This window comes from Equus caballus, chromosome 28, assembly GCF_041296265.1.
Source record: "Equus caballus isolate H_3958 breed thoroughbred chromosome 28, TB-T2T, whole genome shotgun sequence".
Classification (NCBI taxonomy): Eukaryota; Metazoa; Chordata; class Mammalia; order Perissodactyla; family Equidae; genus Equus; species Equus caballus.
This window is the reverse complement of record NC_091711.1, coordinates 33,691,345-33,712,357: the sequence shown is the minus strand read 5'-3', so window position 1 is coordinate 33,712,357 and position 21,013 is coordinate 33,691,345. Positions and strand designations below refer to the sequence as shown.

General features: G+C 37.1%; 1 protein-coding gene across 9 annotated transcripts in view; it reads left to right on the top strand.

Annotated features, from left to right (window-relative positions):
- Positions 1–21,013, top strand: part of SLC41A2 (solute carrier family 41 member 2) — a 124,717-nt gene that overhangs the window by 28,169 nt on the left and 75,535 nt on the right. For all 9 annotated transcript variants that reach the window (XM_070254577.1, XM_023631763.2, XM_023631762.2 and 6 more), the window contains exons 2-3: positions 2,225–2,949; positions 16,281–16,388. In XM_070254577.1, the coding sequence (XP_070110678.1) occupies positions 2,395–2,949; positions 16,281–16,388 (663 nt within the window). In that variant the 5' untranslated portion in view covers positions 2,225–2,394. The remainder of the gene's footprint in view (positions 1–2,224; positions 2,950–16,280; positions 16,389–21,013) is intronic.

The following is a 21,013-nucleotide window of genomic DNA, read 5'->3' as shown; positions in this document are numbered from 1 at the left end:
TGTGTTCTTCAGCTCCAGAATTTCTGTTTGGTTCTTTTTTATAATTTCAATTTCTTTGGTGTAGCACTTCTTCCTTTCATTAATTTTATTCCTTAGCTCATTGAACTGTCTTTCTGAGTTTTCTTGTAGTTCTTTGAGTTTCTTCATGACAGCTATTTTGAATTCTTTCTTAATTAGAATGCAACCTTCCATGACTTCAAGTTTGGTTTTTGGAGAATTGACATTTTCTGTGTATGATACCTTGTTGTTGTAATTTTTCATGGTGCTTGATGAGTTGTTCCTCTGCTGTTGCATTTGTGGTAGTGAACACCTTTCTTATTTAGGTAAGGTTTTGTTTACTTTGATTCTGAGCTAGTTCTGGTTGTATTTGAGAGCTGGAATTTTCCACCCTCCACTGCCTCTGGCAGAGTTGTCTTCCATGCCCTGTTGTGCTGTTTGTGCCTCCCAGGTTGCTGGCGCCTTGCTGCTTCCCGTGTCACTATGGTTGCAGGCGTACCACTAGGGTCACCAGGCTGGCAAGCACCTCTGCTGCTTCTGGGTTCACCTGGGTTGCAGGTTTTCCCACCAGGGCAGAGAGTGGGGGTGGGGGGCAAGAGCCAGGGTCCTAGGCACCTCCACCATGCTGGGATTGTTGGGTCCACAAGCGTCACTGCTGTTGGTGGAGGGTCTGGGATTGCAGGTGCTCCTGCAGCTGGGGGGTCTGGGGTCACAGGCTCTCCTGTTGTTGCTACTAGGCTCTCTGTGGCCTTGGGCACTGCTGTGGCCAGGGGGCTGCTGTCATGAGTGCTTCCTCCACTTGCTCCCAGGTTTTCTGGGGGTGCCAACACTGACACTGCTGCTGCTGGGGGCACTGGGTTCAGGGTGTCACTGACCCTGGGCAGGCCAGGGTCATGGGCACCACCACTACTGTGATGGGATGTACCTGGATTGCAGGTACTGCTGCGGTTCCTGGAGGCTTTAGTCTTGGGTGCCACTGCAGTTTCTGGAACCTCAGGTCACAGGCACTGTCACCGCTGCCAGGGGTACCTGGGTCTTGGGTGCAGTCCCTGCTGCTGGGAGGTCAGGGTTGCAGGTACTGCCACCAGGGGTAGGGGGCTGGGTCGTGGGTGCCACTGCAGTTCCTGGAGCCTCTGGTCATGTGCATTGCCTCGATTCCTGGAACTTTCATTTGTAGGTGCTGTCACAGTTCCTGGAGGCTCCAGTCTTGGAAGCTGCTGCCACTGCTTCCCTGGTTCCACTGCCTCCACAAGGTCCAGTGCACTCATCGTCAGATGTTTAGATGTATGGATCGCTCAGGCGTTCTGGTGTTCTGTGCTGAGGATCTTTTGTTAGTCTATGGCTGTCCTACTGTTTATAACTTAGAGGGGTGAGACAAAGGGAGCAACTTACTCTTCCATGCTGCTGACGTCAGTGCCAATTTCTTGATCTTGGATGTTCTTGGAAGTATAAGACAGGCCTGGGTGTATATGTGTGTTGTATATTATCTTAAAATGTATATTAAGTTGTAAATAAAGTAACATGGTTTATTGTTTAATATGTTTAAAATATAATGCCATATACCTTACCTTTTATTGTGTACCAATACATGTAAAGAGTTGTAGCAATTTGATTCTCAGACCTCTATAGTAATAGAAACCATCACTTTAATAAGGTTGTCTGCTGTAAAACTTCGGGGGCAACTGAAGACTTTACATAGGTATTAACTACATAAAGTATGCAAAGATAGGAAACACTTTTAACCAAGATTGAGCACAAAAAATAGCTCTGTATTATATTTCTGTGTACAGAGCAGTTGTATGGCATAAAGCAGTTATGTGTTAAGCCCACAAAGTATAGTGTAAGTACCTTAGGGTTGGTTTACAAACATGTGTTTTATGCCTTTAACTATGAAAATTTTAAGTATCAAGATAGTTTATCTGATTTTTTTTTTGCTGAGCAAGATTAGCCCTGAATTAACATCTGTTGCCAATTTCTGCTCCCACACACACGCTTTTTTTTGGCCTGAGCAAGATTAGCCCTGAGCTAACATCTGTGCCAGTCTTCCTCTGCTTTATATGTGGGTCACTGCCACAGCATGGCTGATGAGTGGTGTAGGTCCATGCCTGGGATCTGAACCTGCGAACCCGGGCCACCAAAGCAGAGCATGCCAAACTTAACCACTACACCACGGGGCCGGCCCCAGTTAATCTGATTTCTAAAAATTATTTTATTTTTTTCTTTTCAGATCCGATCCCTCTGTGCAACTTCTAAACATCTTTTGTTACTGGAAACATTATTTCCTGCAAAATGAAGTCAACATCTTAATTTAAACCAGCGTTTCTGTGGTTCTGATTCATCTGCTGTGGTTCATGAAGCTTGAGATCTAAGGAGTACAGGGTCTTTTGCGATGACAATATGACTAATAGTAAAGGAAGATCTATTACTAACAAAACAAGTGGTGGTCCCAGTAGCGGAGGAGCCTTTGTAGACTGGACTTTAAGCTTAAATACAATTCAGTCAGATAAGTTTTTAAACTTACTGTTGAGTATGGTTCCAGTAATTTACCAGAAGAACCAGGAAGACAGGCACAAGAAAGCAAACGGCATTTGGCAAGATGGATTATCAACTGCAGCACAGACTAAAAACATGAGATCTGAGCAACACGTGGAGTATCACAGTTTCTCAGAGCAGTCTTATCACGGCAATAATGGGCACACGCCGTCAAGCTGTGGCCAGAAGTATGAGGACTATGCCTCCTACAGTTACTGTGATGGAAGGGAGGCTTCAGAGACTACTGCCATGTTACAGGATGAAGATACATCCAGTGAGGGTGACGAAGATGCCATCGTGGAAGCAAACCAGAAATTGCCGAAGGAATCCAGTGGTGTCATGGCGCTGCAAATCCTTGTGCCATTTTTGCTGGCTGGTTTTGGAACAGTCTCAGCTGGCATGGTTTTGGATATCGTCCAGGTGGGTTTTCATCTTTGTCTAACTTTACTATCTTTGTTGTTTAAAATGCTTTGTGTAGTTACTAAGCTCAAACATTTACTTTCAATCTAATTTATCCCTCAGTAAAATGAACTGATGCTGCCTCTGGTAGAGGATTGCTATTTCTAGGTGTTTTTTGTTGTTTTCCTTTACAGGTTTTAAGAGAATAGTCTCAGTCTGACCATAAAGTAACTCTTAGTTCATAAAATATTCATAAAATATTACAGTAACAAAGAAACTCCAAAATGAGTCAATTAGTTAAATTAAAAACTCAAAAATGTTATATTTAAATACTTCTTTAAGGAAAAATTAATATATACTCATTAAAATGAATTCAAACAATATGGAGTATTAAATAAAAGATTAAAATTCCTCCCTATTCCTCATCTCCAAAACAAAACACTCTTCCCCTCCAGAGGTTACCACTGATAAGAGTTTGTTTGTTGTGTATACCTGCAGACTTTTTTCTATGCTGACATATATACATATGTGCAGACTTTTTTTTTCCCAAAAATAAAAAGGAAATGCTATATATAATTTTCTGCAATTTATTTTCATTGCTTAGCAGTGCATCTTGGACATCTTTCAAATTGGTAACAAAGATATTCTGCATTTCAAATGAGTGTTTAATAGTCCACTGTGTATTCCAAAATTTACTTACTCATTCTTCCATGCTGATGCTATGATAAATATCCTTAAAATATTTTTTACACACTTTCACTAATATTTTCATAGGATAGATTTAAAAATTGGGGTTGCTGGGTATTAGGGTAGGTGTATGTGTTTAGAATTTTATAGATACTATCAAATCACCTTTCAAAAAGTTTGTACCAATTTATACTCCTACCATCAATATATAAGTACTTTTAGTTTTTCATACCCTTATCAACATTGGATATTCTTGATCTTCTTCATTTTTGCCAATAGAGAAGAAAATGTTATCATATTTTAATTAACATTCTTTAATTATTATTAATGTTTAGCATCTTTTCATATGTTTATTGGTCATGCTTATTTTTTCTGTGAATATTTCTTATATGTATTACTTTTTTGTATCTTTTATCCATTTCTAAAATGTATATTCTACTTATTGATTTGTAGGAGTTCTTAATATAGTTTGGTTACAAAGTTACCTATTAGATAATTATCTTTCTGAAGTAGTAAATTGATAAAAATGTAGCATTCTGTTATTGTCAGTTTTCATTCATCAATCAGAGAAAGATAGGCTCTGGGAAAATGTTGGAACATTATCCTGTAACATGTCCCTGTCTTTCATTGTTTGCTCCCTAAAAGGAATCTCAGGTCATTTGTGACTCTAAGACACTTTTCAGCAGATAACATTTTTATCTAAATGGAAAACACACATAAGTATAAACATAATTTTTCCACCATAAAGTGGAAAAGTACTGTGTTAAGTATTTTGCATTTCTGAATAGCATATAATACTAAAGAGGGACCATACCTCCCTGTCCACTTCAAATATAGTTGTTTGAAGTTATTACAATAGTATCACAGCTGCTAAAATGAATAAGCTGTTTTTGGTTGACTTTTTTTTTTCTTGGTATACCAATTATTCTGAAGAAACACTCGACATTTAGATATAGAATGATAGCATTTCTGGGAATGATGTGTTAGAGTATAGATTGTTAGGTGGAATATTTACATAGCTCGTTATGTACATTCCTCTGGTGTAATGTTTGCTTATTGCTTGATAGCATCTGAGAGAACAGCACATGTGTAATTGGAAAAAGTTCCTTTTATGATCTTATGAACTTTAACACCACTAGCTCTGAGGACTTTTTAATGTTAAACTTTAGTATTAAAAATTATAAAAAAACATAACATAAATGTTTTGAAAGATTTGAATTGAATGTGCTTTTTAAAACTTTTTAGTTGCAAAATTTAACACAGAGTATAAAAAGCAAAAATGTACAGCTTAGTGAATTTTCGTGACACAAACAACCATATGACTATCAACCAGGTCAAGAAATAGAATCTTACCATACTTCATTAGTCTTCCTGGTGCTGCCTTCTAGATGCCATCCTGTTTTCCCCATCACCAAAGGTAATCAGTAATCTGATTTTATGATAAGTACTTCTTTGTCTTTATAAGTGTGCATCCTTAAACACCATTGTTTCGTTTTACTTAATTCTCTTTAAAGTTGACACGTGGAAGTATACAGAATATAGTCCTTTGTGTCTGGCTTTGTTTGCTCAACATTATGTAAGTTTTATGAAACTGTAGTTCATTAATTTTTATTGCTGTATAGTAATCCATTGGATGAAAATATCACAATTTATCCATTCTACTATCAATAGACGTTGGGATGAGTGATGTTTCCAGATTCTTAGTGCAAATGTGCATGCATTTCTGTTTGGTATATGTGTAGACGTTGGGATGAGTGATGTTTCCAGATTCTTAGTGCAAATGTGCATGCATTTCTGTTTGGTATATGTGTAGAAATGGAATTTCTGAGTCTTAGGATATGCAGACAGTTAAATTTAGTATATGTCAAATGGTTTTCCAAAGTGATTGTGCCAATTTACAGACTAAATAAAAATATATGACAGGTCCCACTGCTCTATAGTCTTATTTATACAAGATATCAGCAGTCTTTTTAATTTTGGAAAATGTGAGGTGGTATCTCATTGTGTTTTTAATGAGGATTTCCCTGATGACTAATGATTTTTACTGACCATTTGGACATTTCTTTGCCCATTTTCCTATTTGTTTGTCCTTTTCTTATTGATTTGTAGGAGTTATTTGTATATTCTGGATATACAAATTTAGTATTTTTACCCCAAGGTCTGTGCCTTTTTGTAGTAGTGGGAAATACAAATGCATAGATTATAACTATAGTGTATGACTGAATATTTAAGTACCTTTAGAGATAGAAAGTGAGCGCTATAGGAATTCTACAGAGATACTCAAAACCTATAGGGATATAGAATGCTTGCTTTTACATATTCAAGCTTATCCAAAGGTCCAAAACTAAGCTACTTTTGTGTGCTTCTGCCTTACAACATCCTTTTATTCTCTTTGGACCTCACATTAAAGAATTTAGTAAAAGAGCATGTCAGGCACCAATTACAGTACAGAACGCACCGTCTTTTGTAACTGGGAAGAACAAGTGTACAGCCTGACTCAGATAGAACTATATCAGGGACTTAATTTTATGATTACCTTACCTCTGTCTGTCTGTCTTTCACTTCAGCTTCCATTTTGTTTGTTGCCTTCATTCTCCTATTGCATGTAGCTGCTGACCAGGGTGGAGTCATATCCTTTTAGTTTGTTTTACAAAGGGAAAGAATGAACTATCCTTCTGTCTTTGATTTGGAAAATTCTAGGGCAGAACTCTGCAGCTGGCTTGTCTTTGGTCATGTGTTTCCCCCTAAGACCAGTCGATGTGACTGGAGAGATGTAGTGATGTGATGGCCCCGTCACGTTACATTTCTATCTTAGTTTGAGTCACATTTCTATCCCCAGATCAGCAGTTTCACCAGAATCACAAAGAATAGGAATTTAACTGCTTCTCAAAGGAGAGGGAGTGGACATTGTTACAAGGAAAATGGAGATGAAAAAGTGTGCAGAAAAGGCAAGAACAACACCTGTAGAGTAGTAACTCCTGGCATATAAGACTTGACCCCTCTATGGTCTTTCTCTTTATCTGAGTCAGTGGCTCTGACAGTGTGCCCCTGAACCAGCAGTGTCAGCATCATCTGGGAACATGTTAGATACACAAATTCTCAGGCTCCATCCGAGGTCTACTGAATCAGAAACCTGGGGATGAGGCCCAGCAATCTGTTTTCACAAGTATTCCTGGTGATTTTGATGCAGGCTAAAGTTTGAGAGCTACTAATCTAAACTAATCCAAGTTCCCTTCCTGCTAGTAAGTGGGGTTGAGTGGGGTAGTTAGGCCACATAGTCTTTTGTTCCACTTAGGTAGGGCCCAGTCCAAAAAACCAGCCTAATGGCTTACACAAAGCAGACAATAATTCCTTGTTAAATGAATGAATGAAATAAACTCTACCTCTGTTGTAAATATTCCTGAATTTTGATGATCAAACTTAGAATCATAGAATGTCAGAATTGGAAGTATCCTTGGAAATCACCTAGTTCAAGCTCCTCGTCTTTTCTTCCCTCACTAAAAATAAACAGATATTTTTAAATGATTTACCCAAGAATATACAGCTGGTAAATGGCAGAGCCCTGTCTTGTAGATAAATCTTGTTCTCTCTCTAATGTGCTGTTTGCATATCTCAGATCGTCCATAGACTTAATCTGTTAGAAGACTCCGTAAAATGAGGTTAGTGTTAGCCACCCACCCATCTAAAAGAAATAGAAGTAAACTGGACTAATACCTTTGGAACTTCCAGTGATTCCTAGGTAAATTTATACTTATCCTTAGAATATTCTTGAAAGCTAATGTCTCTCTATAAAACCCTGAGATCCTGTTATATTTTATGAAGACAATCTTGTTGTAATGCTGAAGAACATTCCTTTGAAATAAATGATAGTATAGCTCTCGATTGTCCTTATTTTGTTACTATACTACCAATGCAGTGTGTGTACGTTTTGTAATTCAGATGGCATGATCTAATACCTGCATTGTATTTCTAACCCCGGAACTCTGAGTAGAGGTTTTTTCTGATGTGGAAAGTTGATAGGTCAGAGAGAAAAGGGATGCTTTGTTGAAATTTTGTGCACAAGACAGCAGTCTTTTAAAAGTGCCAAGAAGGCCAACCCCGGTGGCCTAGTGGTTAAGTTTGGCATGCTCTGCATCAGCAGTGTGGATTCAGTTCCCGGGCATGGACCGACACCACTTGTCCATCAGTGGCCATGCTGTGGTGGTGGCTCACATACAAAATAGAGGAAGATTGGCAACAGATGTTAGTTGAGGGTAAATCGTCCTCAGCAAAAAAAAAGCAAAGAGAAGGTAAGAGGGCAGTATCAATGTTAGACTAATTTTTGTCACCAGTTTCTCCATTCACAAAGCTAGGAAGTCATCACTATGTTTGTCCCACCTTATAAAGCATAGCTAGAGTTTTAGAGTTTTTATTAAAGATAAAATACCTCTTTTAACATGGCCATGACCTCAGGAGGGCATTAGCATTCCCTCTGATGTGGTGGTTCTGGCTTTTGTTTAAAACATAATACGTGGATTCCATTGCAATGGATGTATTTTTACCTATACCTCCCATTAAGTACAAAAAAACCCTGGAAACTTTATATAAAACAAACATAAGAAGACCCTGGAAAGTGGAAAGAAGAAAGCAGGCTGGCTGGGCTCCTTTTGTATCCAAAGAACAAAATAGCGGCGAGTTTCCTTTTGCTTCATATATCCCAGACTTGGATTCAAAGAAGCCAATAACATGAAAATGCCAACAGATGCAGACAGAAAAACAAAAATCCAGCAAAAGCCTGCTCTCTCTAGCCAAAGGACTAGGAAAGGGGCTACCTAGCAAGACAGAAAACTTTCAGACAATAATTGTTTTACTCTAGCCAAACATCACAGAAAAAACTGGCCCCACCCACACCCACACCAGCCAAGGACCAGCAGGGAGCTTCGACGGCAACCTCAAGAGGCTGTAATGAACAACATGGATGAACCAGGGGGGCATTATGCTAAATGAAACAAGCCAGACAGAGAAAGACAAGTATTTCATGGTATCACTTATATTTGGAGTCTAAAAAAAAAGTTCAAACTCGTAGAAACAGAGTAGAATGGTGATTGCCAGGGGCTAGGGGGTGTTGGAAATGGAGAGAGGTTGGTAATAAGGCACATACTCTCAGTGATAAGAGAAATAGGTTCTGAGGATCTAATGTATAGCATGGTGACTATAGTTGATAATACTGTATTGTATAATTGATATTTGCTAAGAGAGTAGATCTATGCATTCTCACCAAAAAACGAAAAGGTAGCTATGTGGAGTTGATGGATATGTTAACCAACAGGTAGCTAGTGGATGTTAGTGCGATGTGTAAGGGAAAGGGAGGTGAGTTAGTTAAATTAATGAGCATGATGGTGGGAACACTTTCACTGTGTATGTATATCAAATCATCATGTTATACACTTTAAATATATTAGAATTTTATTTTCAATTATGCCTCAATAAAGGTGGGGGGAAAACCGAAGCCATAATGAAGTACCCCAACACTTTAGCCAGGATGATTTCAGGGAAGGGCATGTAGGGTGCTGGGACTTTCATCTTGTTAACTGATAATGAGAGCCTTCAATAAAACTGAAAGGCAAAAAGAAAAATCCACAATTATAGTTGGAGACTTCAACATCCTTCTCTCACCGTTCTCTCTAGAACAACTAGAAAGAAAATCAGCAAGGATATAGAAGAACTCAACAGTACCATCAACCAACAAGATCTAATGGACATTTGCAGAACACTCCGTGCAAAACCAGCACTGTACACATTCTGTTCAAGCTGTCCTGGATCATATACCAAGATAGACCAACTCCTGGGCCATGAACCAAACCTCAGCAAATTTAAAATATTGAAAGTGGGGCCAGCCCAGTGGAGCAGCGGTTAAGTTCCCATGTTCTGCTTTGGTGGCCCGGGGTTCACCAGTTCGGATCCCGGGTGTAGACCTATGCACCGCTTGTCAAGCCATGCTGGGGCAGGTGTCCCACATATAAAGTAGAGGAAGATGGGCACAGATGTTAGCTCATGGCTAATCTTGTGCAAAAAAAAAGAAATAATTCAGACTATGTTCTCTGACCACAATGTAATCAAACTAAAAATCTGTAACAGAAGATAACAGGAAAATTTGTAAACACTTGCAAATGAAACAGCATACGTTTAGATAATCTGTGGATCAAAGAGGAAGTCTCAAGAAAAATAAAAAACAAAACAAAACATTGAACTGAATGAACATGGAAATATAACATCAAAATTTGTAAGTCACTGGTAAAGCAATACAGAGATGGAAATTTATAGAACTAAATGCATACATAAGAAAGGAAAAATCTCAAACCAGCAATCTAAGCTCCCATCTCAAACTTAGAAAAAGATGAGCAAAATAAACCAACGCAAAGCAAGCAGAAAAAAGGAAATAAGAGAGATAAAAGCAAAAACCAACGAAATTGAAAGTAGGAAAGCAGTAGAGAAAAATCGATGAAATAGATAGCTGGTTCTTTGAAAAGATCAATAAAACTGACAATTTCTAGCAAGACTGATAATGACAAAAAAAAGAGAAGACCTTAATTACCAATCGCAGAATGAAATGGGAGACATGGAAAGGATAATGAAGGAGTACTACAAACAACTCTACATACAAACATTTTGCAACTTAAACAAAGCAGATCACTACTTTGATAAATGTTAACTACCACAATTAACCCAAAATGAAGTGGGTAATTTGAATAGCTCTATACCTATTAAGGAAATTGAATTCATAATTTTAAAAAAACGCCTAAAACATCTTCAGACCCAGATAGTTTCACCTGAAAATTATACCAAATGTTTAAAGCAGAGTTAACATTAATTCTACTTGAGATCTTCTGAAAAATTGAGGAGGAGGGAACACTTCCCAATTCATTTTACGAAACTAGTCTTACCCGGATACCAAAACCAGAGACAATGCAATAAAAAAACCCTACAGATCAGTATCTCTCCTGTACGTAGACAGAGAAAAATCTTTAACAAAATATTGGCAAATAGAATTCAGCAACATGTAAAATGAATTATACACCATGAACAAGGGAAGTTTGTTCTCAGGATGCAAATCTGGTTCAATATTTGAAAATTAATCAATGTGATTCATATTAACAGGCTAAAGAAGAAAATCCCATGATCCTGTCAACTGATGCAGAAGAAACATTTGACAAAACTCAACACCTTTTCATGATAAAAACCCTCAGATAAATAAGAATAGCATGGGACTTCCTCTGCATTTTACTTAATGGTGAGATACTGAATGCTTTTCCTGTAAGATCAGGTACAAGGTGAGAATGTCCGCACTCGTTACCTTTATTCGTCATAGTGCAATAAGGCAAGAAAAGGGAATCAAAGGTCGGAAGGGAAGACATAAAACTCCCTATTTGCAGATGACGTGCTTGCCTACTTAGAAAATCCAAAGGAATCTACCAAAAAGCTCCTAGAACATAAATGAATTCAGCAAGGTCACAGGACACACAATACATACAAACATAAATTCTGTTTCTCTACACTAGCAATGAATGTGTGGACATTGACATTAAAGATACAATAACATTTACTCAAAAAATAAATGCCTAGGTATAAATCTAACAAGACATGTACAGGACTTGTATGCTGGAAGCTACGAAACACTCATGAAAGTAATCAAGGAAGATCTAAATAAATGGAGAGAAGTGCTATATTCATGGCCTGGAAAATTCAACATAATAAAGGTATCAGTTCTCCCCAAATTGATATACAGGCTTAACAGAACTTTTTAAATCCTAGCAAGGTTTTTTGTAGATATAATTAATATTCTAAAATTTATATGCAATTAGTAAGTATGCAAATAATAGAATAGCTTTAACAATTTTGAAAACAGACAGTGGGAGGGATCAGTCTCCCTGATTTTAAGATTATTAAAATGACCGCAGTTATCAAGACTGTGTGGTGTTGGCAGAGGGATAGACACATAGATCTGTGCAACAGAACAGACAGCCCAGATGTAAACCCACACAAATACGTCCAACTAATTTCTGACAGAGATGTAAAAGGAATTCAATGGAGGAAAAAATAGCCCTTTTGGCAAGTGGTACTGCAGCAATTAGACATCCATAGGCCAAAAAAAAAAAAAAAAAATCTCAATCTAAGCCTCACACTTTAAAGAAAAATAAACTCAACATGGATCACACAAAATATAAAACATAAAACTATACAACTTTTAGGAAAACATGGAAAATCTTCAGGAGCTAGAGCTAGGCAGAAGATTTCTTAGATTTGACACCAAAAACGTGATTCATAAAAGAAAAAATGGGTAAATTGGACTTTATCAAATAAAAATTTTGTCCTGTGAATGACCTTGTTAAAAGGATGAAAAAAGCCAAGCTACAGAGTGAAAGAAGATATTTGCAAACCACATATCTGTCAAAAGACTAGAATATATATGGAGCTCTCAAAACTCAACAGAAAAAAAAACGATTAGAAAATTGGCAAAAGACATATAGAGGCATTTCAAAGAGTGTGTACGGATGGCAAATAAACATGAAAAATAATATATTACTTCACTTATATAACATTCTTCAGTTGACAAAATTATAGAAATGGAGAACAGATGAGTGATTGCCAGGGATTAAGAAACGGTTGGGAGTGGAGAGATGTGGATGAGGCTATAAAAAGGTGACGGGAGGGATCCTTGTGGTGATGGAAATGTTCTGTATCTTGGCTGTATCAATGTCAATATCCTGGTTGTGATATTGTCATATAGTTTTGCAAGATGTTACCATTGGGGGAAGCTGGTAAAGGGTACATGGGATCTCTGTGTATTATTTTTATAACTGCATGTGAATCTACAATTATTGCAAAATAAAAAGTTTAATGAAAATAGTAATATATGTATCTGGTAAAGCATATTTAAGCTGTATGAAAGAATATATGATGGAGAAGGAAGTCTCTCTCCTCTGGTACGTGCCCTTGCCCTATTCCCTTCCTTAGAAATTACTGTTACTGTTTGTCTCCTTGAATAGATGTTAAATGCAAGTATATGCATATATATGCTAAAATATACATATTATATATATATATTCACTAAAAAACACAAAAAAACCCTACAATGCTGCTCTTCACTTTGCTCTTCTTAATTTATCTTGGAGCTGCTATATAGGAGCACACAGATTTACCACATTCTTCTCCAGCTACATAATGTTCTGTAGCAAGAATGTATCATTATTTTTCTACCGAGTTACTTAACGAAGGGGATTTAAATTGCCTCAAATCTTTTGCTGTTAGGAACAATGATGAAGTAAACTCATTATATATGTGTGTATTTGAACTCATTTGCAAGTTTATTTGTAGGATAAATCCCTTAAAGTAGAGTTCTGAGTTAAAAATTATGTGCATTTTACATTTGATAGATATTGCCAAATTCCCCGAAAGAAGTTAAAGCTTTACATTCTCACCAATAGTATAGTAGAGTTCCTGTTTCCTTATATGCTTACCAACAGAGTATTATCCAACTTTTTGATCTTTACCAATCTCGTAGGTGAAAATTTATCACCTTTTAATTTGCATTTCTGTAATTATGAATGAGGTTGGTCATTTTATCATATGTCTAAAAGTGACTGGGTTTAGTTTTTAAAAAGAGAAACAAAACTTCTCCAAATTTGGGGTATGTATGTTTCTTAAAATTGAGTAAACATTTTTTACCAACCAGATTTTTAAAAACTTTTTCTGTTTAAGTTAGGACTCTATGGATGTGTTCCTCAACTTATTTTATTATTCTTGGGGTTTTTTTAAGTTTCATTTTGGTTTTTCCTTTTGGACGTTAATAGATTTTTAGGTTTTGAGTCTCCGTAGTCCATGTGTAAGCAATCTGACATTACGTTTGATGTGTGGGTGCTTGCTTAAGATTCTGGATATTGACAGAAGTCCAGAATTAGGTAAGATTAGAAGTTGATTTCCTTTAGGGCAGGTTCTTGTGGAGAAGTTCAGCAGTTCATAATACTCTCCATCACCTCAGAGGACATGTCTGTGTCATGGCAAAATTTGTAAGTAGGTGAAATTTATTTGGGGCACTAGCTGCCTCAGCATCCTCTTGATGGACTTTGTTTTGAATTACCTCCTCCCGAAAGGAAAATTCACTGATAATATATCTTGACGTTATAGCTAATAAACACTCGATATTGTTACTCATTACTATGTATAGGCACAGTCCTGAGCACAACCATATGTGATCGAGACAAAATTATGTCCCTATTTTAGATGAAGAAAGTAAAGCATAGTTTTGCCCAAGTCACACAGTAAAAGTAGCAGAGTCGCAATTTCAACCCAGGTAATCTTGACTCCAGAGCCCTTCCCTTTGACTAACGTACGGCTTCTCCCTATCATATTTCCCAGACTGTGTGTTTGGACAACCTAGGGTTGCTGTGGGATATTTTAAATTTTTAAGGGAAAAACAATGACATCTCTTGGATACTCTACAGACTCCCAGCTCAAGGTGATTCAACATTAGATTACACTCCATTCGTCTTGATGACATATCTTTCAAAACTAGTTTTTCAGCGGTGCTATGATAAAAGGCAAGTGTCACACAAAAACCAATATAGAATAAGAAATGAAAGTGGCAGTTTCCAGTTCCAAGTTTAGAGATGTGTAGTGCCCAACAGGTACACACATCCCATTAGTAACTAATTCTGGTTATGTGACATAAAATTATTATTCTTTCTTTCAATTTATTTGTGTTGTTTCTTCAAATGGCCACTAAATTGTTAGGAAATAAATACTTATTAAGTTGTTTGGACCTAGCTACTTAATAAGACTGTTAGATATTTCTTTTGGCCTAAGGGTGCCCTGAAAACATTTCTGAGACAGTAAGGGTGCTATGAACTGAGAAAATTTGAGAATTTCTATAAGCACACCTCTGCAGGTGTAGAGAAAAGAATGTGGAATTTATTTGGCAGGAGATAGGAAATCAATAATTAATAGTTATTGTTATATCAATGCTATGGTGTTAGTAATTTCATAGTAATTTTCACAGGAGTATTTGATTTGAATTGAACTTGGAAAGGGTGTTAGTAACCCCAAGGAGTGCATCCCAACAAACCTAAAATGTGATGACATGTGACTGATAGAGACATTTGCATAGTATTCTGGGGTTTCTAAAATTAAATCATATAGGTGGGTATCTTAAAATTATGACCTAGGTGAAATGTATTCCTGAATTACGTCTGATCTGATAAAAATGATTCCTGTCTCATAAGTTTGTGTGGAGATTGAATGACTAAGCCTAAAGAATAGTGCCTGGCACCTAGCAAGCAATCAATGAATTTTGAATATTGTTAATATTTATTATTATTATCTGTCATTATTCATCATCATCATTATCGTCACCACCACCGTCATCTCTGAAAGGTGCGTATCTCACTAGCACAGCAGAATTCTTATCCCGTCATAAAACATGGACACAATTGTTTGTTTGTTAGTTTGACAGGTTAAGGAATCTGGGATGCGACTGGACCCCCCCAGTGCTTTTTTAGGCTGATCCTCCATTAGCTTGAACCCTCGTGAATCTCTTACGAATCCTTTGAAACAGAATTTTACCAAAGACTGATCTGATGAAAATTTCCTGAACACCTTGGTTCTACAACTATTTGGAACAGCACCTAGGGAAACTTTTGGGGACAAATTGAATTTTTCTCTCATTTATCTGACGGATTTAAGTTTTACTTTTCTTACCTGTCTTGGTATTAATGGTAAGACTGTGTTTTTGATATTTTTTGGCATGAAGTAATATCCTTAGTCCGTAAAGTCTTTTACTAGGACAGTCCCCTCTTAATAGCACTTGTAAAATAGCACCTTGTGTCATTAAGTCATATGGTCTTTTCAGGTTATAAAGTACTTTAATATCCCTCATTTTCATTATCGTGGTATTTCCCCAGGGCTAGACAGGACAGATAGTATCATCATTTCATGAAGAAATTGAGATCAGAAAGACACGTAACTCATCCAGGATCGTGCAGCCGTGTTATGAAAGATCCAGGCCTAGAATCACAAATTCTCTTAATTCCAACTTAGTGCTCTTTTTATGATTCTCTGCTCTGCAGCCTCTTGCCTCACACCCTAAAATGGGAACCAGAACGTGGGATGACTCAGAACTTCTCAAGTCAATTCTAGGTCCCATCCTTTGATCTTAGGAAAATCATTTAACGGCTCTGAATCTTAATTTCTTCGTTTGTGAATTAAATAATAATATTACTGTAATTTTCCTATGGGGTTGTTATAATTAGTGTTGGAACCAAGATTCAAATCCAGGTTATCTGATTCTTAAGTCTTTGGGGTTAACTACTAGTTACGCTGACTCTTGTCATCATAAAGGGATAAAGTACAACTGAAGAGCATCAGAGTTGTGTAGCAAGCTAGATGTATTTTGGAATGTAGTGACTGAATCAGCTATCACTCCCCACTCTAACTAAATTTTCTAAAGTAACTTAGGGTTTCAGAGCTCTGGAGAATGGGTTAAGCTAAATGTTCACTGATTAAATGACCTGTGTAGTCATTCAAAATGTAAATGCAACATTGGAAAAAAGGCTGAGAGTTTTAGAAATGTCTTTGTTCTAAAGTGTTTTTTAAAGAGTGCCAGAAAATTCTATTTTTTTTTTTTCTTACAGCACTGGGAGGTGTTCAAAAAAGTAACAGAAGTTTTCATTTTAGTTCCTGCGCTTCTTGGTCTCAAAGGGAACTTGGAAATGACATTAGCGTCCAGATTATCCACTGCTGTAAGTTTTTTCCTACTTCAAAGCATATCTATTACTTATACTGTTTCTCTCTATTAAAGAGAACTTGTATCAGGAAAAATTTTTACCTCTGTCTATCTGATAAATTCCTGGACCTCAGGGTTATGCTAAGTAGTTATGCCTGACAGCATACCCTGAAAGTTCTCTGGGCTGTCTAATCTGAGAATTATAGGCCCTTCTTTCTCTCCAAAAGAAATAGTACTTGTCTCCTTTTAGTCCAGGGCATTCTGGCAATTATTATCAGTGCTTAAAGACGTGGGACAAGTCAGATATTGAGATTCTTTATGGTTCAATGGTTGGTTGGTATTTAAACTTTTTGTGATTGTAAAAGTAATACATGCTTATTGTGAAAACTGAAGAACAGGGAAAAAAGTGTAAAGAAGAAAATTTAGAACTACCCCCAATTCTTCTCCTAGACATAAACACTATTAATATTTTCATATAGATCCTTCTATAGTTGGATATCTCTACCTATGCATAGTTAGGTATATCATAATGTAGATACATACATAGTATATATTCTAATAAAGAACTGGAATCATATGTAGTCTCTTTTATAATCTGTGATATTCATTTGAAGATACATCATAATCTTCTTTCCACATCAATAAAGGTAGACTTATGTCTTTATTTTTATTGGCTATGTACTTTTCCGTTGTATATCTCTACCACAGTTCGGTAGAGTATGTTGGATATCTCTACCTATATATAGTTAGGTATATCATAATGTAGATACATACTTGGCAGTATTTTCATGATGGATATTGGAAATATAGTTTCTTTCTAATGTTTTGCTGTTATGTACATACAGTTTTGCATTCTTCTTTCTTTCAGGCAAATTCTAGGATTGTAATTACCGTTCGAAAAAAAATGCATACTTTTAAGGCTTTAACTATATATTACTGAATTGTCAGCCAGAAAGCTTAAACATTTTTGAAAATACTGCCACTAGGAGGATTCTGAGTTATTTTTGGAAGCCCAGAAGGACATTGTTTTCTCACTACAACCTTCTTTGGAGGTTTAGCCATCGTGGAACCAAGTTATGGTTAAAACCATGTAGCTAGTGAGATTCACTTTGATGAACCTTCTGCCCACAGAATGTTAGCCAATGATTAACTAAGCCGTCAGAGGGTATTACTAATTGCAGTGCCATTGGTCTATGTTTTCTTTAAAGAAGCTACAGCTAATGAATCCACCTGTGAACTAGGAAAAAAAAATTTGTGTATCTGAAGGTAATTAAACGTGAAAGTTGAGCAAATGTGTTGTTGACAAGAGCGCTCTCTCCTCCTCCTGCCCTCTCCCCATTTTCCCCCCCGGGGCAACTGTGAGTTCCCTAAAGTTTCTGGAGTAAAGCAGATGTTTGGAAAAGAAATGCATTAAATAATGTTTTAGTAACATTATGGGCTTGCTCAATTAAGAGAAAATGCTACATGTGCCCTATGGAACTTTCTAAGCCTCTTCATATAAAAGGTCATATAGCCATACTCTGCCCAGGATGATAATAAACATTGCAAATTCATGAGCTCTCATCATGTGCCAGGCCTGTGCTAACTGCTTTATAAGGATATCTTATCACAACACTATGAGATAAGCCCAATTATTCCTGTTGAGGAGAAACAGGTTTAGAACAGTTGAGTAACTTTCCTGAGGACACAGAGCTAGTATATATATAATGGAATAAATCACATTCTAGAACTTTCCCTTTTACCTGCACAGGATAACTCTGTCAGTTTATAAAACCAATAAATAACAGCAGTAACAAAAACCTAATAGTCTTCTCCTCTACATTGTAAGGATCCTCTCCTGAGGTTTTGGTCTTAGCACCAAAAACACAACGTTTTTGGTATTTAATATTTTTAAACTTTTGATATTCATTATTTTAAAAAATTATTATTTAAAGATATAGTCCTATTGCTTATCTCTGTACTTGGTTGGTGAGCTGGAGATGGTGTCTGGGGATATCCGCTAGTCACTAAGGTGGAGCCAAATCTCATAAAGTAGAATGACTTTGGTAAATTCACTGTAGGCTAGTCTATAATTTTGCATGTAATCATTGTAATTATTGAAGATTAAAGAGACTGGAGAATAATAGAAATTAGGGCTCCTTGGTCTGGAGCATAAAAGTGTAAGATGACCCTGGAACATATTGTGGTGCCAGAATGTAAAGAAATGCTGAAAAAAAAAAAAAAAAAAGATGGGGCCATGACAAGAGGATACGGTGTAACATAGTAGCCAGATCTGGGACAATCTGAGCCACAAAATAAATGATAGTTACAGATTATAACCCATGGCATCAAATAAGAATCCACTAGTCTATAAATGAATAGCAAAGCAGGCAAGGTCCCCACTGTGGTGGAATTTACAAAAATAATTTCAGATATTGATAAGGGCCATGAAGAAAATGAAACAGGATAATGTGATGAAGGGTGGTTCATGAGGGCTACTTTATATTAGTGGTTAGAGAAGACTTCTCTGAGAGGTGATGTGTAGGCTGGCACGTGAATAATAAAAGTGAGTCAGCCATATCAAAATCTGGGAAAAGATTCTTCCAGATTACTGTTGTATCTTAATCAGTGTAATGATGTCAGTGTCATAATGTCAAATGTTTATAAGCATTCTAAGCAAGTTCACTTTAACAGTTGGGCCTGGGCCAGGAATACGAGCAGGTAACATATGCCTACATCGTTTAAAATTATACAACAAGCTTACAAACCTAACAAAAATCTCTGTCTTTCCACCTTGGCAGATATATCCTTATGAAGATCTGGAAGTCCAAAATCAAATTATGACTTCTTGGACTTCTTAAGTTCTGTTTTGGAACATGGTGTTGTGGAGAGCTAGCTTCTGGTCTGAGGCCCGCCCCCCTTTTTCCCCCACCCTTGGCTCTATGTCCTGCAATTTGAAAGACCTCATACATACCTCAGGCCCCATGTCCAAGCTCCATCTATACCCCTAGCAAACAGCCACCCTTTGAGCACTCCTTGGGGTGGGCGTGCACCCAGTTGTGGCATGGTCTGCCTTCAGGAGGATTGAGTTTAGGAAGAGGCCCTGGAATTGGGTTCCAGGCCATTTGGTTAGAGAACTTTATGGTCCTAGGTATCTGGAGCGTCTCCTACAAGGGGATGATCCATAGGCTTTGAGTGGGCACACCACCTGGGCCCTATGCACTTCTCATCCTGAGTCTGGGGCATAGCTAAAGGAGGGCCATAGTGAGGCCCTCTAAGTCATGGGTCTCAGAGCTGGGGCCTCTCTTACCAGATTTAGAGTACTACTGATTCTAGAATCCAGGAGTGAAAACTTCTATTGGCCTAAGGAAAATTGCATAACATAGAAGAGATTTTGACACTGCCTTGTAATGTACTTCTTCAAGATATTAAAACAAGATGGAAGAGAAGTTATATATTAAAAACAGTTTCTTGAACAAAATAGCCTTAATATTGGACTCCGAAAGTAGCAATAACAAGTCTAATAACCAGTGGTGACAGAGAAAGCAGTTCTTTTACAGGAACCATCTTAAGTAACCAAATGGATGTACCTTGGAGCATACAAGTATTTCTTACATAATAGCTGCTATAAAAGTCCTATCATTCTACTCTTGAGAAGATCCTGAAATCAGCATGGATGCAATAAAAGCTGAGATATAGATGGAAGTTCATTACTTTTTTGGTGTCTTGGAAGCCAGTTACATTGCTCTATTGTTACGCTTTTATTTTTTTATTTTTTCCTTTTTCTCCCCAAAGCCCCCCGGTACATAGTTGTATATTCTTCGTTGTGGGTACTTCTAGTTGTGGTATGTGGGACACTGCCTCAGCGTGGTTTGATGAGCAGTGCCATGTCCGCGTCCAGGATTCGAACCAACGAAACACTGGGCTGCCTGCAGCGGAGTGCGCGAACTTAACCACTTGGCCACCGGGCCAGCCCCTCTATTGTTACACTTTTAGATTCAAGATTTAAAGACAGATTTTTCTCAAGTGATCATATGAAACAGTAAGTATGTGTAAAAGTATGAAAATAAAAAAATATAAGGTAGGGCAACCGTTTTAGACTCATCTGAAAATATTTAGAAAGCATCATCATCAAGAAGTGTAAAAAACTTGAGTTTATGGAATTATTTCAAGGAAATTCCATCACCGCTAACAACCAAATCTTCAAACCTCGAAATTAAAGAGCAGATACGTCTTTTATCAATTATTATTTGAGAAGAAAGAGAACCTAGTAATCTGGTAGCACCATCATTCTCAGCAGTATCTAGACTGGCGAAGCTAGGCAGAAACAATCTTGATTTTCTACTGGCTTCGTTTGAAAGTGAGCATCTATATAGAATCGCAAATATGAAGTATAGTGACCACAGGATCAATCTCACAGCTCTCAGTGCTATGAAATTATTTTTTTAAAAATTAATAGTAAAATGGTAATACAATTTTAAACATTTGACTACATTTTACACTTGTTCTAGTAACCCAGAAGTTCATTACATAATGGTGACGTATGCTGTCAGCTGAATATTGATTTTTAACACTTGGCCATTTGGCATCCAGCAGGAATGTGTGCCCAGTATACCTCTAGCTTTTGTGTAAAAAAAAAAAAAAAAACCCAAAACTTTTGTG